We start from the raw sequence: 24,544 nt of genomic DNA, 5'->3' as shown, positions 1-24,544 counted from the left end.
ACGCCGGCTCCCTCAGCCAATAAAGCGAGATGAGCGCCGCAACCCCAGAGTCGTCCGTGACTGGACTTAATGGTCAGGGGTCCCTTTACCTTTAAATTTCTGCAACACCTGTTTGACAGTTGGAGAAGAGTGTGTATACAGATTAGGAGACCAAAGCATGTCAGGTCACTTTCAGCTCTCTTAGAGACTATATTCGGCCTCAAGACTAATGCACACCAAGTAGCAAAAGAGCAGAAACTAGCCAATTCTTCACCATTTCCTATAGTGAGTACAAAACCAACAAGATGTAGTTATGTGGTTGGCCCCAGAAAGGGGCGTGAGGTGTTAATCCCTGTTAAATTCAGAGTTTAACACCTATATGGTAGGTGATAATTGCTACATTCCAATAGGATTAGCACAGTGGTTCCCATAAGGGCTGCACTGGAGGAGATTCCCAAAACTACTTTCACATGGACAGGGCTAGCTGCCCTCTGGCAAGCCGTTAAAACAGTCTTGCATTCTGCTATTATGTAATACTAGTATTTTGGCACCTCATTAAAACAAGAAACTTGATGAAAAGTTGAGCTAGTGCAAAAAAAAATAAAATTAAGAATATGTTATATAGTGTTATGAATTGCAATACCACTGAATTTATTAGTAGCTCAGAAGTCACACACAGAGAGACATACAATGATTACTTCCTTTCCCTTGGACTAAACTATTATTTCTTGAAGTTTCTTGAACAGATAATGTTTGTTTGTTTGTTTACTCCATATAATCTACAGATGAACCCAGAAGGAAGTATTTGGGTGTCATTGCACACAAAATATTTTTAACCACACCACTAAGTTTGCACTAGGCTACTTTTACACGTTGCTTTTAACTGTTTACTTGTGCTTTTTTATCTTGTGAACCACCCTGAGATCTTGTGATGAAGGGCAGGATAAATCTAATAAAAAATTAAAAAATAAGAATAAAATGTGGACCTTTCCAGAATTTCCATTTATGTGGTAAATATAATGTACTCATGCAAAGTTTACAATTCCTAGTCACCAATGGCGCCTAACAACCAATCCCTGGCAGACTTCCATACAGAATAGTGAAATGTTAGGTCTTATTTTAAGTCCAAATGAAGACAGAACACCTCTTTCTCTACAAAGCATACAGAACTGAACGAAATGTGGTTTGCACAATAAGGACCTGAGAGGGAGAAAGTCTGGAGAAGATTGGTGAGGGGAGCATTCAAACTTTTAAATCTTCCATTAATCTTGATTAAAAACATATACTTGGAAGTATCAGCCATGCTGTTTGTATTGTGTGTGGCAGTGTGGTCAAATAAGATTACTACTTCAAATATAAGGCCTGAATTTTACCCTGCGTAAGATTTCTGATGTCAGTGACAAAAATCCAGTTGTCAAAGGATTGCTTTCTTTCATTGTAGGCAGCACAGTTGAATCCCTTTTTAGTTTTACACTTTTTATCTGTAAGAAACTCAAGTTCTTTTTCACAGATATTTCGTCTAAACTAACGCAAGGTCCACCATCCTCACAGCTGGTCTCTTTGGGCCAGATGCAGCACTGCAAATAAAATAACTCTTGCAAACATGTCAAAATGATTGCTCTTTTTAAACTTCAGACTTTTAGAAAGTTCAAAGTTCCTGTGATCCTTGTATATGGCAAGTAAGCACTCTGAAGCCATGTACCATGAAGGCAACTTTATATCATTAAAAAAATCATTAAAATTAAGATAGCTTGAAACAGTGGAGAAGATTAAAAAGGGGGGGGGGGATAAAACACTCTTCCAGACACACTGCCAGCTCTCTCCTGCCCCCATGTCCTCAGTTGGTATTTAATTACACTTCTCTTACTTATGAAGATTGTCACTGCCTAGGTCTTCTATGAAGGAGCAAGAAGGCCATCCTGAGATTTTCACTCACAGATTAGCACACACGGACATAGCTGGGAAAGCTGAAAAAAGGCCACAACCACAAGTGAAGACATATTTAAAGGCAACAGCTGCCCCCCAATAAACAAATAAAAATAAGCTGAACAGTGGATAACAGCAGCATAGATATAAGCAATTGATCCAACCGACTATATATTAGCTCTTCAACCTCACTCCTAAGCTTTGAGGTTTTTCCCCATTTCCTTCACACAAAACACTCAATATCTCCCGATATTCAAGTTTTCCATCCCCACACCATTCAAATACAATAAAAGTGATCAGCAACCAGCTCTGTAACAGCAGACAAGCACTCCACAGGAGGCCAAACTGGGTCATCAGGCCATTCTTGAAAGCCAACTGCACTGTAAACTACAATCTAAAATTCTGATTTTGGAATGCAGTGCTCTGTGTTAGTGGTTAACACACGTAATTAATAAAATGTCTGACTTCCATATCATCTTTATGCACTTAAATATAAAAACAAAACAACCGCCGTACTGTTCAAAAATTATAATGAAGACACTCCAGGCGTGTGTTGCTGGTATATAACAACTTTTTCTGGTGGCTAGAATCTTTCAGCCCCTTAGAGTTCTGAATCACAATACACTCAGGGGCTTAGCAAATCTTCTGATGACACATGTCATGTTCTATTTTATTGCTTTAATACAACCCTTGCATTGCACTCCAGCTACATCACCAGTAGCTAAAATGTTCCAATACAGACAGGAGCATAAATGATGACATTACCCCCTATGGAATGAATTCACAAAAAAATATATCCTGGCTTCTTTAAGAAGTGACGCAGAATTTCATCTTTTACTGTGAAACAAGATAAATATTTAGATAAGATCCATGAGCATTCCATAATTTCACCTTGTGCAGTTTTGCTTTGGAGGTGCCAGCTGCGGTGTGAATTGCTCTTGACGGATTTAAAATATTGTTTGCCTTTTTAAAAACGGAATTAGCCACCCATGTTTTAAGCTGAACTACACAATTGCATGGTAAGTTATTGCATGAAACACTCCTGGGGACTATCTGGCCAATTGGAAAAGGCAGCGACGGATCGCTAATCACCACTGAAATCATTGATAATGCTGTCTATCCACACTAAGACAGACAAAAGCTGAAATGTATTAAACATAGCAATCCATCATCCTGCAGATGGGCGAACAAAACCTACAGAGTTCAGACAGAGTGACTCCTGCTGCTAATGATGGCTGCAGTAATATCAGCTCACTCACTGCTACACCCTAGCCTTGCCTGATGTGGCACTTCATAAGAATAACAAAAGCATTTGCAAATAAATACAAGTCACTGTTTAGGATTTCAATATTGTGCAGGTTGCCAGAAATCGTCTACTATTAAAAAACTACTGACAGTTTTTTTGTTTGTTTATTTTTTTGCACAAAGGGGGAAGTTGCAAAATGGAATTGCAAGATGACATAGCTAGTCCAAATAATATTAACAATTTGAAGAGTAAAGTCTCTTACGAAATCAATACTGGAACTGTAGCCATCACTTCCACATTAGAAGCAGTAATGAAATTTAAATATAAGCAAGCAGGAAACACTGGAAAAGCCAACAGAAAGCCTATATTTCTGTACAGAGCAACAAAATTCTAATATGTGTAAACGTGTTCCAACATCAGGAGGAGGAAGAGAAGAATAACTAGGACAGAATGCTGTATTGTTTAAAAAATAAAGAGTTATTTGAGAAAGTTGCATTTTCTTTCTGGCTTCTTTCTTTCTTGTAGGACAGATGAGTCACACAATATAGCCAAAGGAAAAAACGGCAACTGCTAACACCACATTAGTAAAGTATAAAAGGAAAAGACACTTTCCTCAACATTTCAGCCTTGTCATTTCCAATTTTCTGCTCTTTGGACATGCTTGTATTCAAATTCTGGAACATCTATTCAGCATATCAATCCTAATTAGACAATCTGGGTCTGGAAAGGATGAGAGCTGGGTCATTTGCATAATTTAATCATAAATACTCAGTGATACATATTTCCAAATGCATTTGTACAATTATCTTTTCATCCTTGGGGCAATGGTATTAATATGATTAGGCAATATTTCTGGAAAAAACAGACAAGTATGCACTCTTTTTAACTGCAGCTTAGGGCGATATGAAAAATTAATTAATTTCTGAAGAAAATCAATTTCTGTACGTGACCACATTAGACACTGCTAAACCAAGACACAGAATACTCTCTCAATCAGGACATTTTATCAGCCCTTTTCTAAATTCTGGTTGTCATATGAATGTTTCAATAATAAAACCGCTAGCTTAAAACCATCTATCCTAATACCCACAAGATGAAGAAGTGACTATATTTTCATTTTACTCAAATAAAAAAATATTCCAGTGGAATGCTATTTGACCATTCATTAGGAAACTATGGCATTCGATCTTAGCTTCTGTGATCTTTTTCTAATGTTAGCAACATCGAAGAACCAATGAGCCAAAACATCCTAAACCCTAAATATTTTAATTAAAATAGGACTACTTGTTTGTTTTACTATTAAAATAAATAAAACATATCTTTAAAAGATTTATGCACATTACAAAATAATGGGATTGCATGTGGAATACAGTTAAGCATCCAAGTGACTAATCTGGAGGGTATTTCAGAAAGGTACAGCTTTGTATGATAATTGGTACTAAAAATTACATGTTAGAGTCTTGGAGAGGCACCATATCTATTTCTTCTCAATCAACAAAAAAGTAGGAATTACTGCATGCAAATGTTCAATATTCATTTAATTTGCATGAAGGTGCTTGAACAAATTTTTTATTCTAACAAGCTCATTTTTCATGCGTTTTGTCTTTCATCCTAATCTAGCATCTGTCATTCCTTTTTGAAGTTATTATCGGCCCAATTCCCTCTTGGACATGGTTGCTGGGTGACCGGTATCTTAGCACCCACTTTGACAGGAACAGATGTGAATCTGATCAAGAGATTTCCCATGAGTACCTGAAATCACAAACAACTTTTGTCAAAAACAAACAGCCTCACTGTCATGCCCCCTTTAAAAAACAAACACACAAACCAACACTCTCTTTCCTCACCACAACTCATCCCTCCCAAAGAGGACACAGAATTCATCTTTAACATACAGTAAATTCAATAATCTACAATGGTTCCACAAGTGTCCTGGTATTTACTGTTGACTCAATTGTAGTAGAAAAACATGGTCTGAGTAATAACTGCTAACAATACTTTTTTTGCATCACTTTTTTGAAAATGAGTATCTGAGACCAGTATAAAACGTGAGCTGGACACACATGAAATGAATTAAAGGGCCTGCATGAGGTTAAAGACTCCACCCAGGGAGGAGGGTGTCAGCAATCTCTCTGCATGAGTCATTGTTCTGGCATTATTTCATTCCAATCACACTCTGCTTGGGTCAGATAATTTGGCTGAAGCTTTGCAACCAAAGTTATTGCTGCACCTGATGCAGAGCTACGTCAGAATTCCCTGCCTCCAGAGGAGGCTTCCTACTGCGTCTCTGCGCTGGGTTTGTTTCCCTCCAATCAGGAGGCACTCTAAGAGTAACAACTCATGGGGAAACATCAGGGATGGGGTTCCTCTAAGACAGGGGTCTGCAACCTTTAAGACAAAAAGAGCCACTTGGACCCGTTTCCGAAGGAAAAAAAACTGGGAGCCGCAAAACTCGTCATTATAAAAATAACTTTTTTGTCACTTTTTTATTATTTCTTTGTTTGACCCCTCAGAATTACTCCTCCTCATAGAAATAAACGTTAAATTAACAAGTTACTTTTTTGTGTGTGTGTGTCCTTCACTCCCCTTCAAAACAGTGACCAGCGTACATGCCCCCTTTCAATGCAGTGACCAGCGTACATGCCCCTTACAATGTAGCGGGCAGGCGGGTGGGAAGGTGACGTCGGGACGGTGTGTGACTAACGCACGCACCGCTCCCATGCGACGTCACAGCCAGTACAGTGCCCGCCACAGTGGGGAGTATCGGGGCGCACAATGCGCCTCCTCCCCTCGCTAGTATCCGCCCCGGAGCCGCGGCAAAGGTGTAAAAGAGCCACATGCGGCTCCGGAGCCGCAGGTTGCCGACCCCTGCTCTAAGAGCAAGTACTTCTTAATCAACATTTTGGGTTTTATACGAGTAAAGAATTGTGCTCCCAACTTAATTTCCGTGGTGGCTAAGCATGCATTTTTGTTGGGAGTTTCAACAGCTCTATGTTAGACCATAATTCCAGAAACACAAGTACAACTTATTTTTTAGTTTTACAAGCAATTTAACTAAAGACATGGCTTATGCGAGTTATATAATCTATTTTTAATTCACATATTCAGCTCTAAAACCATTCCAGCATATGACACAACCCAATTTTTGCTGCACCAACAAGTGACAGGATGCACCAGCTGTTGAGTCCAGGCACAGAAGTTCACTCTGCTAAAAGTTCTACCCTCTCACCATACTCAAGTCAAACCCAATTATTATTATTAGTATTGTTTCAAATTTATATACTTCCCTTTTTCAAAAAAATATCAGGGTGGTGTACAACATTAGAAACACATTACAAAACATAAATGATAAAAATATAACAAGAACATGGTAAAAAACAAACAGACAGACATCTTAATAGTAGAATAATCATAATAATAGCAGTCCCTCACACTTTTATGCCCAATATGTGTGTGACTGCGGACACGCACATCACGCCAAACCCAGAAGTGACCCAAAAACATCACAAAAATTGGCAGAATGGGGTGGGGCGGGGCAGGGACAAAACAGGGTGTTTGCGAGCTTTTTCAATGGTGATTCAAATATATGTGACTTCACTTAAACAAGCGGTACCTCAAAATAAAGCCTTGCGTACATTAGCAGTTGCCTATATACACTAAGAAGGGATGGTCAATTGATAGCCTGGTGCATTTTTCCCCTTGCTGCCCATACCAAATTTTAATCAAAGTAAGGTAAAAGGTTTGCCCACAGTTTCACCCATCAGGGAAAGAAAAATACTAATGTTACATTTCTCTTTTGAAATATGTGTGTAGTTCCACAGCTGTACCTGGTTTTGGGTGATTGTAACTCAGCAATCCTATGCATGTTTACTCAGCATGTTTACTCCAACAAAATTTACTCCAAAGTAAGTGCAAATAGGAATGCAGCCTAAGCTTGCAATACTGTTGCGCTCCACCCCAACCTAGGAGCAGTGGAAGACTCTTGGGGTTTTGTCTTTCCTTTTGGAAATGAGGCAGAGCGGAGACTGTTGTGTCTTTATAATAAATGGTCTATTTACACATATACACAACCTGAGCCTGCGATGGAGGGGCTCAAAGCATTGACACCCCAAAAGGGTATTGTTTCTTTCATAGCCAAAGCCTTGGATTAAAGCAGAAATCTAACATCGTGCTCTGCTTTTCACCTTGCAACTTCTAGGTCACGTTACATACACTTTCAACAAACAATTTTTGTCCTTCTCACTATCTGTGAGTTAAGAGTTGCCGTCTCACACAGAACCACCTCTCCTTTGTTCTCTTAATGGCCAATCACCCAAGCGATTACCTGAACACAGGAAGATAGTATGGCATGATTAGAACTTGCTGAGTCCTAGGATTAGGTGTCTGACACCCAGTTTAACACACCAAGCCTCAATTAAATTCTAACACTTACTGGGTCCAGGAATTTAGAGTGATCTGGCACTCACAAACTCATAACTCTACTAAGCACACTTACATGAGAGTGTGTCACATTAAATTCTGAGTAAACATGCATAGGATTGTTCCGCAAAAAAAGGCCTGTCTAACCTACAATATAAGCATGACAGCAGTGAAGAAGGAAGTAATAAATATTTAGAAATATAATCCATGCAAGTTTCCAAAAATACCCCATTGACTGAATACTGCAGACAACAGATGTGACATGAGGGACTGATCAAATCCAACCCCAGAGGTCTCCTGTATTTAGGATTAAGTTGTTCATTACATTCCCATGGAGAACCTAACATTTGTATAATTCTATGGTTTTATAAAAGCAGGTTAAGTTTCTGTCCCTTGGGATTTTTGGCAGTGTGAAGCATAGTAGTGCAGACCCTGGTGATGTTTAATTCTATATGCATTCTATTCCAGGAAAAAGTAAATTACTATGATGCAACTCATATACACAGCTAAGTAACACTGATGTAAATGGCACTGCAGTTGCTCATTTATGCTGCCCTTCATAATTGGAAACAGGGTTACTTTCAAAGTCCTGCTCATTTGGGGAGGGGGAGATGCAGACAGAAGGAATCAGAATGTCTGCAAACCTCTTAAATAAATACATAAATGAAGTTAAGAGGCTTTTTAGAATGTCCATCATATGATCCCAGGGTGGCTTGCATTTCAACAGAACAATGAGAACAATTCAAATACGATTTATAAGAGCAGGTAAAAATACAACATCCTTTAAACCACAAAACCCCAGGAAGCCACCACACAGGTGGTAACAATAATTCTAAAAACCCACAGAAGCCCATGCTTTTAACTGATTCCAAAACAAGTGAGGGTGCCAGGCATATTTCATGGAAGAGGCCATTCCATAAATGAAGGACTACCACTGAAAAGGTCCTGCCCCATGTCATCATGGAAGAACACTGAGAAGAGGTATCTAGGACCACAAGTAGGCTGATACAGGGAGAGATGCTCCTTCAGATATGGAGGTCTCAAGTCATTTAAGAGGATAATGGATGGAAGTTCTCCTCAATTCCAACCATACCTTTATGCTGTGGACTATCTTCCCACACTCACCGGTACTTCTCATTTCCAAGCAGAAGACATTAGACAGAAAACTACAATCAGTCTCTGCCTCTCTCCCCAACGTTTCTCATCCTGGACAGCAACAGTGCAATGGGGATGAGGGAAGGTGCACCTCTTTTTTTTCCCAAATGGGAAAGATTGCAACAGAAGATGCTCAAAACACCTGGCACAATCCAGCTGACGTCATGCACTTTCAAATTCCAGTGGTTTACTTTCAAGCTCTCAGCTTTATACATTTTGCCTACAATTCTCCCTCTACCTGTGTCCAGGAACATACACCAATAATGCAGGCATTATTGGAATAGATATTCCATTAACTTTTTAAATACTTTGTTCTGACAAAACAAATAATCTCCCTGACTACCTTGTTTCCCATAGCACACTTGAAGACGGTGGTATGCTTTGAAGCATAACCTAAAAGAGTAAGATGAGAAGACAATTGTTTCATTCTAGTTAAACACCTCCATCCTAAACAGATTTGCTCTGCTCATAGCAACGTAACAATAATTGATGATGGGGTTATTTGAAACACTGTCCCTCCTAGTCACCACTGTTTCATCACTGTATATCAAAGATTCATATTAAAATCCTTGCATCGGTATTAATGTTTTTTCATTCATACATGCAGCAAAGTTTTGGAGATCCAGTCATGCACAAGAAGAATCTTTTTTATATTAAAAAACAACAACACTCATGCAAAATGTAATAATCCTGAAAGTCTGAACTGAGCCTATCACTAAGCCATGTTTCAATAACACAGTGCTTCCACCCACTGGCTTATGAACAACCTACCTTCTGTGCCCTCCCCTCCTTGCCTTCCACTAAACATAGTTGTTTGCAATGTTCAATCTATGGCTAACACCTTGCCTCCAAACTGCCTTTAAATCCTGCATTTGTGTTTAGGAGGAAAGGCACTAACCTTAATTTGCCAGTTCAGACAAAAGGTAAACCACAGTTAGCAAAAGCCAGGGAGTGCAGACTGAGAGAGAAGAAGAGGGAGCTGATGAGATCATGACAGCCTAATGGAGCCATAACAGCGGAACACAGTAAACGCAAACAGAGAAGGAGTCGTCTGCTGCAAGCTGCAAATCTCACTCATGAGCAAGGCAATAGCATGCTTAGCTTTTCCATCCATAAATATAGATCATTCTCACTAGAATACATACACAGATAATAATGGTTTGTTGAGAAAATAATTCCCTTCTGAAAAAGATACTAAATCTTCAAATGTATCCGAATTTTCAAGATTTTCAATAAATATTCGCTTGTACCTGTTGTGCCTTCTTTTTACATTGCCATACTGCTCCAGGACGCAGGTGGCGCTGTGGTCTAAACCACAGAGCCTGGGGCTTGCCGATCAGAAGGTCGGCAGTTCGAATCCCCACGATGGGGTGAGCTCCCATTGTTCAGTTCCAGCTCCTGCCCACCTAGCAGTTCGAAAGCACGTCAAAGTGCAAGTAGATAAATAGGTACCGGTCCGGCAGGAAGGTAAACAGCGTTTCCATGCGCTGCTCTGGTTCGCCAGAAGGGCCTTAGTCATGCTGGCCACATGACCTGGAAAAACTGTCTGCGGACAAACGCCGGCTCCCTCGGCCTGTAGAGCGAGATGAGAGTGCAACCCCAGAGTCCTTCACAACTGGACTTAACTGTCAGGGGTCCTTTACCTTTACAGCTCCAGTCAACGGAGGTGCTAGAAAATTCTTCTGTGCATGCTATCACAAAAAGTCACATTTCCTTATCAAACTGCCTTTCTTTAGGAATTATTCAGGCATTAGCTATCCCTCACCATGGGATTCTCTTAAGAATTAGAAATATCAGGATAAAGGAGCTAGAGCTCAGACAGTTGAGCCTGAAAAGGCAGAGCCTTAATCTCAGGGTCGTGGGTTTGAGCCCCATGTTGGGCAAATGATTCCTACATTGCAGGGGGTTATGTTAGATGACCCTCATGGTTCCTTCCAGCTCCACAATTCTATGGTTCTATGTTTCTAAAGAGCTTCCCCATAAAGCCAATGGGTAAAGCTGACAACATAAACGGCCAACGCCTATTCATATAGTAACATCATGCATGAAGGACTGTAAGACTAGGAAAATGTTTATTGCTCATGTTTTATCTCCTTCTTCAGCCAACGAGAGTCCGTAAAATATTTATCTCATCAACACAAGTATAAAGGATAGCACTCATCTATTTGGACCTTGGTGCGAAGAGCAGGGATGGAATACTAACATAAGAAGAAGATACTGCCCCCACCATCAAATAATGTGGCACCCAGTAAGTCTAATTGTGACTCCATGTGGTCCTTCATTCAGCATTAACCAGCAAGACCAAGAGGAGAGTCAAACAAACACACAACCGAAAAATCTGAGCTCTTCTGAAGCCTCCTTAAGCAATGGTGTATGTGCCTATAATTAAAATTAGTTTACAAAATAAACTGAAAATTAATTTTCCAACTATTTCTATTGTTTTCTATAAGGTTAAGATAATTAAAAAAGTAATAATGGCACCTGCAATGAAGAGGGGAAATACTTGAAAAGCAACAAGTGATGCTTTTCTGCTCTTTGGTACTCTGAAAGACATAACTTTAAACAAGCTCTGCAAAAACCTGGTTTGTTTCCAATCTGAGCACATATGTCAGAGCTGGGTTCTCCTCCAATTATAACGAAGTGTCATAAACAGCATTTGGAACAGACAATATTTGCCATCTTACCCAGCTCTAAGAAAGAAAATATAGGTGAGGTGAAACCTTTCACAAGACCTAAACCATTGATGCTTACGCCATTGACACTGCGGCATGAATACGCAGGTTTTAAAGTTATAAATATCTTAGGCAGCAAGGGGGGAAAGCGAAACAAATAAGCATCAACTACGTACAAGCAAGGTTATTTTAGCTATTTTGGGCAGATGGTGGTTAAGCAAAAAAGTGGTATTCTGAATATTATGTAAACACAGTATGCTAAGTAACGCCGAACTATATATTCCAACAATGGCTCAAAAACCAAATCATGTTTAGGCATTCACTTGAACGTGCAATGTTTAAATATGGGGATGGGGGCAGGGCCTGTGCATTAGGATTAGTAAATTAGAGTAAATTAGAGTAAATTAGAGTAAAATAAAACCTTGTGCATGATGATGTGAATCAGAGTAAAACCTTGTGCATGATCGGGGCCCTGTTACATTCAAGTAAGCATGAGAAAATTCCCCTACATTCGCTGGTCAACACAGGCAGATCAGGGACTGAGCAGTAATGACTTCCATTCCCCCATCACACTGGGTGAATGCCATCACAAACAGCTTTGTCCACATCTAGCAAAAGATTCCTGGTCCTCAAATACTGTATAGACAAAATATTCTGCCTCTGTATGGCAACAATTACACTCAGCAGCATCCTTCTTTTTGCTTGAGACCAGGCACCACCGGTTAGAGGGTCTTCTGCATGGCCTTTGACAAGAATGGCTGCATCCACACATAACAATAAGCCATTTAACCATGGTTTGTTCAACAAACCAATAGCTGTCTCCTAGACAAGCAAACAAGCCAAACATTTCTTTCATTTCTAGCTGCTCTTACCTTGTGCTTCTATAGCTTGGAGGGGCTGGGGTTGGCAAGCAACCTACGGGTATGTAAGACTGTTATAAAGTGTAAACAAACCATGGATTCAACTTTTAAAACAGATTGTAAAAAATATTCATAGTTGGGTTATGAAGCACAGCTCTATAGCAGTAAGAACCATCTTGGCTGAGAGCCCTGGAAGACCTGCTTCCTGCCTTGTAGGACTTTCTCCACCTGGCCAGGGAAGGTGGAGCCCTGACTGATACCAGCTACAAAAGCTGAGGCTGAACAGATTCTTGGGCTGGGGTATTGTTTGAGAGGGTTTGTAGTGGGGCGCAAGGGCTGCTGCTGTTGTTGATGATTATTTTAGATCTTGTGATTTATGTGGAAATTGTTCGGTTTGGTTATGCATTTTTCATGTTTCAATTACTCTTTATGGCTACTTTTGTTATGTTGTAGTGATGTGTTTTTTCATGTTGTAAGCTACTTTGAGCATGGTTTGAACTGGGGAAAGGCGGCTTACAAATAAAATAATGTATGCATGTATGTGTACATATTTTTAAGCTTTCAAATGTGTAAGTAGGCAAAACTATTCTAACAGTATTTTTTAAATCTTCTCAATTAGAAGCTAATCAAATATATTAGCAAGTGGGAATGATATTTAGCTAGAAATAATTAGCATACCTTTAAATAGTGGCATATCTTTAAAGAAATGTGTAACATTTATACAAATGTATAATTTTAAGCAAGTATTCTGGCATTCTCTTCAAACATAATTCTGCTTTGGCTTTGACTCTGAGGTATCCAACCCTTGCCAGATATGTTAAATTGTTTGCTGCAGTTGTGGTTTCCTCTTTCTCCTAACACATTACTTAGCGAGTTGTTGTGAATACACAAGTGAACCATAACTCTTGGCAAAGGCTAAGCAGCAAGAGATGTACTAAAGCAAAAGAGCCTCATTCATTCCTTCAAACTATTATGCTGGTTTTAGCAGCACCAGCCACACCTGCCCCTAAAGGTGGTGAACTGTCTCCGTGTTTCATGGATACTGCCACAGGCCAAATCAGATTAGCATTTAAAGGTGGAAAGGGGAAATAGGTTCTGCAACAGAATAACATCACTTCTCTAAAAGAGATGGGTTTTCTCAACAATATACAACGCAACAGGGAAATTGCATCCAGCTTCTTCATTGGTAAACACTTTTTGCCACTTTAAAATTATGTTTACCACAACAAAAATTATGTTTCTCTTCATTCTCACTAACTTCAAACTACACCCCACCCAAGGCAGACTTCAACTGCACTTAGGTGAAACAAACAACAAGTGAAATTATAATTATTAATTATTATTATCTATAAAATTTGTTTATCACCCTTCATCCAAATATCACAGGACAGTTTACAATATAAGAACTCAAGAATACATACCATAATAACAAGCATAAACAACAACCCTACCCACCGACCCACCGTGTTATTGTTTATTAAATTTCAATTCATAGCAATGAAGCCTGTGATACTCATTTCCATGGAAATGTTTTATGGAGAATCATACAATGGCCCGTGCTGAAAGGTTTAGCAGAAGCAACAGGGAGTCACACAGAGAGTAGCTAAACGACAGAATTTGCTGTGCAGTGGTAGCTGCCAACTTGGATGCCTTTAAAAGCTGGTGGGCCAAGGGTAGCCAACGCGGTGCCCTCCAGATGTTGTTGGATGACTCCCATCACCCCTGACAACTGGCCATGCTGGGGCTGATGGGAGTTGTAGCCCCACCACACCTGAAGGGCACCACAGTGACTACCCCTGCTTTAGACAAGTTCATGGAAGATATGGCTATCCAGGATGGCTCTGTGCTACCTCCAGGGCGAGAGGCCGTCTCCCTCTGTATGCTGGTTACTGAGGAGCACAAGTGAGGAGCATGCTGTTGGGTTCAAACACTTTTTGCAGACTTCCCACAGGCATCTGGTTAGCCACTGTGAGAAGAGAACGCTGGACCCGATGGGCCTTCGGTCTGATCTAGCAGGCTTCTTCTTAAAACTGTGGTCCTTCAAGACAGTGTGTTGAAAAATATTCCACGGACTCCAATGGGATTTAATGTCCGAAATTAGACCAGTGAGAACTGTAAAAGAGTAAACAATTCAAGGATCCCAAATGACAGGTTCAACCCATGCATGCTAGTCAAGGTTTACTCAGATAAGACCTACTGATATTATTAAATGACCCAACTTAGCTGTGTTCACGAATTTCAGTGGGTCTACTCTGCGGGAAATCTAGTTGAAGACCATTCCATGTCCCATTAAGTTTGGAACCAAGGATCTGCTTATATTACAGCAAACTCATTTAAAAAAGGAATAGTCAATATTAGGTTTGACCAATGCCAGTGGAAGGATATCACAGTCCTGCTAACAAACCATTTAAAAACTTTTGAAAATATTAAAGACACATCATCAGATGAAAGTTACACCATCACTGCAGTTCTGCAATGCTTCACATATGCTTAGAAATCTATTGTTAGCACACACAAAAAAACCACCTGTCATTTCTAACAGGGCTGGAAATATGGAGCCTGACTGAACCTAGAAAACACGGTTACAGTACAATTCGATACCTGTCTGTTCAGGAGTTAAGTTCCACTGACTTCAACGGGACTTACTTCCAGGTACTATGTGCATTTATAGCATAGCAGGCTTTTTCACATATTCTCCATTCTTCACAAAATCCATAACAAAGATTACAGCACGGTTGACACAATCTACAGTTAAATAGGAATTAAGTCTAAATTTAACAGGAATGAGTCAGGCTGATGAACAGAAAATGTATCAGTATTGTGATATGAGCATTCATTTAAAAAAAAGAACACGCAAATGAGCATTCATAGGATATAGTCGAGTTCCGTAAACTCACTTTGATAAAACACGAGAGAGAGGGAGGGGGAGGGAGGGAGGGAGGGGGAGAAGCTTATTTGTAATAGGCCCTCAAGAAATATCTAGATTTGTTGCCTGGCAGATATTGACTTTTTGTAAATTACTCTTTGTCACATAGGCATGTATTTAGGCAACTTAAAACCTGTCATCAGTTTTTTGTTTTCTCAGCCCACATTATATTGCTGTTTCAGTATGCAAAAGTAGAGCTTATTTTTGGAGGCTGAGGATCTGTCCATGAACAGGACTTGCCGGCCAAAGATATGAATGGAAGCATTTTAAAATCACGATTACAATGTAAAGCAGATGAAAAAAGTTATATGCTTTAAATAACTAATGACGAACAAAGCCAATTTGAACATAACATTTGTATCGGCCCTGTGGCTTAAAACTGACAGTTGAATGTTTGAGATTTTGGACTGACTTGTTCCTGTTATTTCTAACTAACTAATTTTCTTGTGTGGAATTCAACATTTCCCCTACATCCTCACCTTCAGAGAGAAATATTTGCATTTTTGTAAAAAACCAGTCTTGCATGTGTGTTCAAGAATCACACTTACCTGACCTAGCCATTGCTATGGTAAGTTTATAAATCAATACTATAGCTCCAAAGGAAATGCAACCAATCTTAGATGATGCAATTTCTCCACTTCTGTCATACGTTACAAACCATGCATGACACATATGCAACACATTTCAGACAATGAATCAGAGGAATTTTGAGTGATATATTAAAGCACTAACAAAAAAAGGACAAGCAATACAAGACCAATATTAAATAGCAGAAAACAAACTTCTGTTGACAGCTATTTCAGAATATATGCCACACAATTTATCCTCACTGATTATGTAAACATTCAAGTAGTGCAAGAATTTACTGCAAAATTATGCAAGGTAAATTCCACATATCGGAGATCTGAATATTTTGATTTCCCACAATCAAAAAACAGGAATAGAACTAGAAGTGTTATTATTTGCCTGAACATTTTAATGCACAAGATTGTTGCATTGTCATTTGCAGTCTACTGCAATCCATATTTGACCTAAATATCAATGGCCTTCAATATCAATAAATCTACATTCATTAAAAGTCAGTATTATTAAATAACTTTTAGTAACACAAGTAGATATCTTGCCCTGTAAAAAATATCATGAGATTTACAAATATGAAGTGCAATGTGGTGTTGAGATTTGCATGAGAAGTTAAAGCAAGAATTTATAAGTAACAAGCAACTGTGTGTCTCTTATTTCTTCTAAATATATTAGGTTGTAGCAGTTTCACAAAATTAAATTTGCTTTTTAAAAATAATAACTGTAAATATAAGCAACCAATAACTCCCATTTGTATAACAAGTTGATGTCATTATTAATAAATAGAGCTATTTCTACTTGCAAAATGATGGCTATAAACCATATAATTTAAGCTAATCACCTGAGTGAGTCAAAAAGGAATTCTGCAGCCAAGTCTCTCAAACAAAGAATATATATTTACATCACTGCAATCTGGTAAGTGCAAAGTAGGAAAAGGCTAAATATCAGTGAGAAAATCAAATATTTGATTAACATTATAACCACATACACTTCTCTGTATTCTGCATCCATAAGTGTTGTGCAATATGGGGGGAAATTATATAGGACCTACTGTACTATCAGTTGGATCCAGACTCATACTGAGAGTAGACCCCTTGAAATCAATGTGACTTAAGTTTGTTGTCTAACATGAAGTATAAGTGAATAAAATAATTTCAATGGATCTACTTTAAACTCAAATCTGGATCCAAGCCTACAAGTACTGTAAGGAATTGTGATTCTGATGACAAAGCATTTCCATACTCCATATTTTAGAAAGCAAGTGTTTTGAAATCATTATTATCCTTTAAATGCTGCCCTTTAAGGTCTTTGTAAATCTTGGAACACACACAATTTTTAAGCAAGTGTGCTGCAGGATAAAATGCCCATTCCATGAATTATATACATTTGACTATACTATTTATATAGAGGGGGGATCTAACTTTTAAATAAAAAAGTGGGAAAATTCACTAAAGTGTGTCATGCAGAAAAGAAATATTATCTAATATTGGCTCCTCTTGCATACTTTTTTCCAGCAAAGCTTTGGGAAGACAGACCTATTTGTGTGTGACCTCCTGGTATGCTGTACTCCAAAAGCCATTAGTTCTCATTCCTACAAAAAGAACTTGTGAACTGAACGTCACTAGCAATTCTTCACTTTTACTTTGCCTGTCGGTGGACCCATTGAATAGCATCTTGTAAGATCAGCAAAAGGTTAGAGAACAAATCCATATTCACACAGGGCCTCATCCAAAAGCTATGCCAACCAAAGGGTTGCTAAAGATGAAGATGATTATGTTTTAGGAGAAAACACCAAGAGTTCTGAAATGAATTAGTAAATCTAGCAGCCAGAGAATTAAGCCTAGCTGCAAAACATTGGCGTTTGTTTCAGTCATCACTCATGAAAGCTGACAGCCAGCCTCAACCCACGAACTAATTAAATAAGAGAATTTGGATTTAGGAACTTAACTTGTACCGGGGACTGATGGTATCCTTAGGACTGCAATTCTAAGCACCCTTGCTTACATAGAGTAAAAGTCCCTTTGAACTTGGTGGAACATGTTTCCAAGTAAGCCTACTTAGTACTAGGCTGTAAACTGGCTTAAATCTAAGTGCTTTTACCATGTGTGCTCTGCTGACTGATGAGACTATTTGATATTTGCCACCTTCTAGTCTGATTTTTCATCACTGTTTCCTACCTGTTCTGTTGCTGGTAATGTCTTAGTTCCTACACATTTTTAATTGACCAAAGCCAACTCTATTCTGCTCCAATATTATTCAGATTGCATAATATGCATTCATATCATCATCCCTTGCTTACATTAAAAAAGAGAGAAATTGTTCTACCCTTAACAACAGCCTCTGACAGAAACCTAATCTACGGAAAACAATCTTTGCACTATTTTTTGGACTATACTACTACATAGAATCATACAAGTGTCTAGAGCCAAAGGGCATACAGTTCAGAGGAACATTAAGACAAGAAGCTTAATGCCTAGTTGGCATCATGGAAATATTTGTATAGGAAATACACTGCGATTCAGAAATCTGTGTTAAAATGCCATTATTTTTCTAATCCACATCTGTTAATAATATTCAGAAAATAGCCTTATGTCCTTTCTAAAAGAAAGCAATATATTACAGCGCAGATAATTCAGGTAAGTACAAGCACTTTGCGTAAATAAGACGTTGTAAATCAGACACTTTCTTTATAAGCCACATGGCTTCTCTTTTAAAAAAGATGCCGCTTTTCATACAGATAAGTTGATTTAAGTACTTCACAGCAACTGATGACTAATGAATCAAAACTTATTAAGGGAAACCAAATTGGTTTATTATTCACAACAAATTAATAGCTTTTTTGAAATATCATTTGATTAAACAGTATATTAGCCTTGACTAAATGGTTAGCATCATCAACTCCCTCCAACCACAGCCACCCAAAAAAGATGTTGACCAAGGTTGTCAGCTTGCTGAGATGTGTACATAACAATAATATATTTGCTTTGAAGTTACATTTTATCTCACCCATAAATGCTTTTTTTTTTTACATAAAAATGTATTTTAGATAACTCAGTGATTAGAGACAGCTAGTTTCCAAAAGGAACGTAGATAGGCAGGGATGTTTGTGTGCAAATGAAAAGTAACAAAAAGTGAGAAATTAATTTTTTAAAAAACAGTACCACAAATTGATGAGGCAACCGTTTGCCCTTGACGTACTGAAAAATACTGCTTCATTTGTACATGTTTACTGAAGGGTTTTTCAATAAACTTATTTGCTTAGCTTACAGAAACGACGGTTTATCAGCTTCACTCTTATTGAAATTAATCCTTCGCCATGCTGACTTACAATAAAACAAGCACTCAAAATCACAGAAAGAGGCAGTAAGCCACCTCCTTTTTGGCTGCAATCCTCAGAACACCTCACTGGAACTTGGAGAAAACTTACATAGGATTGTGCTGCTTGTTCCAAAATCATGTTGCAGGTATGTGGAAGTCCAGGGACTTAGCCCACAAACATATATAGACTCACAAACAATGTTGCTTACACCTGTTAGGCTACAATCCAATGCACACTTTTCTGGAAGTCTTGGAACCCAATGAAGATTACTTCTGAGGAGACATGCCCCGGATTGCACTCCTAATACTGTGCTGATGTTTCGCTTATGTCTAGAATATTTGATTTAACCAGCTGAGCATTCTAACCTCTCAATTTTTAGTGTAAAAATGGGGGGGGGGGGTCCCCTACCGTGCTTTTTGCTTCTCCCTTTAAAAAGTGTCTCTACTATTCTAACTTAATTCAGTGAGGAAGAAAACACAGCCATAACAAAGCGCAGTAAAATAACAAGATGAGAAGTCAGAGGAGTTAATTCTAAACGTACTGCTGCATCGTAATAACCCCAAATATAAGAAGAAAGTGTAGAGATTCTACATCTTCAAAGAGGGGAAAGCGTTAACGGGAAACGATTTAGAAAACCTGATCTAAAGTTTCAGACGCAGCTGTCTGAAAAAGTCTCAGGATTCTCAGCTGAGAAATCAAGTCTCCGAACCACACTGCTATTCACACACAACTGTTTCCATATCGTTATTTTTTTTGTTTTGAACCGTATCAGGAGTCTCCGCCCCAGTCCCAACCCCTGAATCCTAAAATTAACACAATCAGTGCTAATGCCCTCAGACTTGAACTTTCTGTTCTAAAGGGGTTTGTTATTTTCAACAATAGGAATGTCCTCTTTTGACAGATTTCATCCCCCTTCCTTTGCTCCCCCAGCCCCACCCACTCCCCTCTTGTGCCAAACAAATCCTATCCTCTCTTCTTTCCTCAGTAGAATAATCTCCAGTGGAGGAGAGGGGTATCTTCTTCACTACCTAATTCCTAAACTCTGAAACAAGGTTGGGTTCTGGGCTATCTGCTGATGTCTAAAGAACAACTGTGGCATGAAAAGTCTGGTGGCGTTAGAAGAGGTAAATGTGCACCTCTAGACAAAATTTATGTAATTACTTCGCACTTGGAAAACTTTTTCTGGTTTAACAGCACTGGCTCTACACAATCACACACACACACACACACACACACACAATCACAGCGAGGTTCCATAGGAAAAACGTCTTAAAAAAACTAGTAGGTTCATGCTGGGCAAACTTTTGCTCATTTGACTTTTGAGTCATACAAAGTTTTAACCAGCAAAATAATGAGGAAAAAGAACTGTCTCGTTTACTTGCTATTCAAATAATTAGACCAAAAAAGCGCACCTCTTGGAAATGGGTATTTCCCAGTTGTTTTATTCCACAAGTTAACTAAAGACTACAGGGCTATATTAAACAAAACAAATCTGATAAGCAGAACTATAAAGACAAGGCCCATTTTACAATCTACCACCCCAAGCATCTTTCCTTTAAGAGAACCTTTAAATTTCCTTTTTATTCAGAAGAGCTAAAGATGTATCAGGACAAAATGTTCCTGCTTTTTACTACATAATTTCAGCATGTTTTAGAGATGTTAAACTTGGAAAGAAGGTTTTGTTGTGTGTGCATACATGTGACCATTTAATTGTAGAAGGATAACTCATCTGATAGGATAACTCATCCAACTCAAGAAACCTACAACTGACTCTTTTTATTTGATTCAGTTATACTGAAACTACGGTAGTTTAAAATTAAATCTGAATTTAATACCAGTATGCACATTCCAAGTGCACATTCATTATCTTAAAATTGAATCAGGGCAAAAATATGTGCCACTTTTTATATGGCAGAAACTCTGCATTTATACTTACTAATATGAAAATTAGGAATATTTAGACTGTGAACTGAGCAACATTTTATTTCTATTTCATGGAGAAACCTTTCTGCCCAATGACTCCCTGGCTTGTGGAAAGTAGTTGGCACTTAAGTCTCCGAGTAAGTGGTTTTGCTTAGCATCCTTACATATGTAAAGAGAGAACCCATTATAAATTATAAATAGCATGCTTGCTCCCCATCTATAAATAGAGACATATTATGGGAAAGGCGTATGAGCTGTATGATCACAGACTGTGGATCATGCTCCCAGGTACTATGCATGCTTAGTGAGGAAATGTGTAAATTAAAAAAATATAGACTTGATTTATATCACACTTTTTCTTGCTGATTTTTTTCAAATCACCAATCATGGTGTACCTATGAGCATTCTTTTGCCCTCATGTTTTAAATTCAGTTCTTCCACCACAGCTCCCTCTTCAGTCAAATCCACTTTGCTACTACAAAGGTCCTTTCTCTTATTTCCAACTGCCCAGGGTGTCGTGTCATCAGCTATGTTTGCACAAGCAAAGCAACCTGAAAAAAGTATAGGATAGCAATTGTCTGCAGAAAAAATGGTATTCACTCAGAGCTTCCCATAAACCTATGCCTATCTGGTGGGTCTTATTCTGAATAAATAAATCACACATCCCAATAATGATGGTTTGTCCAGCGTCACTCAAAATTAAGTCTTCACTCTGCATAAGCATGCATCAAAGCAGTACACAAAGTCCTACTTTTTAAAACCTGACTAGAGAGGGTTATTTATTATGTCCAAGTTACTACTTAACTCCTATCAGTCCTTAACTCAAATCAACACCACAGTTAAATGGTTCTCTGTGTTGTGAAACACTGGCATCAGTAAGGCCTGCTTAAGCTGCCTGGCAGCAGTGCTATTGGAGCTTTTCAAAAGATACATATATTTCTAGGCATAGGTGCATAGGATGGGAAAGTGCATATGGGTGCCCTGAAATAAACAAACCCCCCACCCACCCCCTCGCGCCCTTCCTCTTGCTCTCTAGGCTAATCTACTTCTTTACTATAAAAGATCAGGTTGCAAAAATTGAAGCAGATTTGAGGCTTTTAATAAAAGCCTTCACAGTCTGAAGATTAGTAACGTCTTACTGATAAGGATGGGATGAAGTGTTGTCACAGCTTAAAGGACTCAATTCTGAAACTTTTTGTCAGTGTGTGAAGATTCCCAAAGTCCTATTGTGTGCCTTATTTGGAGTGTGCCTTCCTCAACAGCTGCAAACTGGATTGAAAAGGTGCCCTTGTGCAGGTGTCTTACTTCCCCCACCCAGTGACAACACTTGTGCAATATCTGGGGGCAAGGAACTTGGACTTCCATGCATCTGTTGGAACCCTGGGCATCTGCCAACTAAACACTGGGCCTGTGTGCTCACCTCTATATTAAAAGCGTGTCATCCTTCCTTTTCCCCTTCCAAAGGAGATTGACAGAGGGGGGCGGGAGACTTCAAAGTGGCAAGAGAAAAGGGTCAGGTTTCCATTTCATTTTAGTAAGGCTCCAATCCTGAGCTTGCTTCCAAGGGAGCAAGAACTGCACTTCTGCAGCCACTTACCTGGGAGCAAGCCCACGCGAACTAAAGTGGAGGGTCACTTCCACATAAACCGGTCTGTAAGTCCCGCTGAACTTTTGAGCCAAACATGTTCAGGGCTGAGCTGCACGTGTTTACATGCAGCAGCAGAAGAGGCAGAGATCGCCCTAGAGGCGCTCTGAGCAAGAGATGTGTGTGTATATTTGAGAGAGGAGCTCGGCGGGGTGTTTTTAGAAGCTGCGCAAAGCGCTCCAGAAGGGCGCACGCTATTTCCCACCCCCCTTTCCTTTCTCTTCGCCGCCTTTCTTCTTTTAACGCTTTGATTCCGCCTTTTCTGCACGCGCTTACCTTGCGTTGGTGCAGTCGTTGTAGAGGGTCTCGAAATCCTTCCTGGAGATGAGCTTGCAGCGGTTGACGCCGGGCTGGATGGCGCCCAGGCCCCTGAGGATCCGGACCTGCTCCACGTTGCAGACGACGGGCGTGATCTCCAGGCGCTTGAGCTTGGTGTAGACGGTGTGCAAGCCGCCCACCAGGTGCTTGAGGAAGAGGTCGAACGCCTGAGGCAGGCAGATCAGCTCGCAGCCCTCCACCGTGAACGAGGCCACCTTGGCGCCCCGCAGGTCCACCATCTTGCACTCGTTGTTCTGAGGCGTGTTCTCCACCGGGGAAGGGGTCGAGTACACCGGCTTGCCCGGCACGCCGACGCCGGCAGAGGTGCCCGCGCTGGGCGCAGGCGGGGGGCCGCCGCCTCCGCCGCCCCCTGCGCTGGAGGCTCCTCCGCTGGAAGCGCTGCCGGTGCCCAAGCTGGCGCTGCCATTGCTCTCCCCGCCTCCGTTGCTGGAGGCGGCTGTGGCGGACGCCGCTGCCGCCGCCGCCGCCGCGACGGGCTCCGTCCGGAACAGGCTGGCCGCCCCCGACGAGGCTGCCGCCGCCGCTACCGCCGAGGCCGCTGCGGCCGGCGGGGAGGCGGCCGACGAGGTGCTGGTGCTGGTGGTGGCGGTGCAGGCGGCCGAGGTGGAGATGGGCGGCTGAGGGGGCACCAGCTGCGCCGGCGGGATCAGGGGAGCCGGGGCGGCCATGGCCGCATGAGGCGGCGAGGCGGGAGCAGCAGAAGCCTCAGCCCGACCCCCACCCCACCCCTTTCACGGAAAAGTGGGCAGGGGGGGCGCAAAATAAACGGAGAGGAGGAAGAGGCGGCAGCTGTGTTTGTTTATGCGGGAAGGGGGCAAAGGGAGGAAAGTTGGCTCCCTCGCGCGCACCGTGGAGAGGGTTTAAAAAGCCATGTTTGGGGGCGGGGGGGGGGAGCGGGAAAAGTGCGCGTGGGGGGCGCAGAAAGAGAGAGAGGAAAGAGGCGGGGGGGGGGAGCGTCCCGGCAGCAACTGTGAGGAGAAGGAAGGAGAAGTCCGCTTTGGAAAGTGGTGGCGCGCCAGGGGAGAAGGCGGCGGCGCAGGAGAGGGGCGAGCTCGGTTTGTGGTGCGTCTCTTCTCTCGCTGCTGCTGCTGCTGGTGGTTCTTCTTCTTCTCCGCCACCCCCCTCCCCTCTTCCTCACGAGCACCTAGTTAAAAAGAGGAAGGAGGCGGGCTGCCGGTGCGGGGCTGGAGCTGTGAGCTCGCTCTCGCCGGGACGCGGAGCAAAAGGAGGAGGAACGTGGAGGTGCGCGAAGCGGGAGGCTGGAGCGAAGCGCCGGCTGCTGCTGCTGCTGCTCCCGCGGCTGCCAGCCTCTTCTCTTCGCTTCTCTGGACGTGGACGAGTTGTTGTTGTCACACGGTACAGGGAAAGGGGCGGAGCTCCGGCAACTTGAAATGCCCCTTTGAAGCGCGCCCCAGCCTCCCTCTCCCGCACCCGCGCGGCGGCGGGCATTAGCCTAAATTATCCAACCAGGAAGCCAAGAGCCAAAGGGAGAGGGAAAGCGAGACGCACGGGGAGATTCCTCCTCCTCTCCAGAAACCGTTAGATTGCATGTTTCA

General features: G+C 40.9%; 1 protein-coding gene across 11 annotated transcripts in view; it reads right to left on the bottom strand.

Moving 5' to 3' along the window:
• DACH1 (dachshund family transcription factor 1) overlaps positions 1–24,299 on the bottom strand; it is a 344,636-nt gene extending 320,337 nt beyond the window's left edge. For 9 of the 11 annotated variants that reach the window (XM_083435828.1, XM_083435830.1, XM_083435822.1 and 6 more), the window contains exon 1: positions 22,926–24,299. In XM_083435828.1, the coding sequence (XP_083291954.1) occupies positions 22,926–23,656 (731 nt within the window). In that variant the 5' untranslated portion in view covers positions 23,657–24,299. The remainder of the gene's footprint in view (positions 1–22,925) is intronic. The other 2 variants (XM_083435823.1, XM_083435824.1) reach the window with 1 other exon arrangement.
• Between the last annotated feature and the right edge of the window lie 245 nt (positions 24,300–24,544).

Source organism: Podarcis tiliguerta (assembly GCF_965153285.1).
Source record: "Podarcis tiliguerta genome assembly, chromosome: 4".
NCBI lineage: Eukaryota > Metazoa > Chordata > Lepidosauria > Squamata > Lacertidae > Podarcis > Podarcis tiliguerta.
This window is presented reverse-complemented; position numbering and strand designations above follow the sequence as displayed.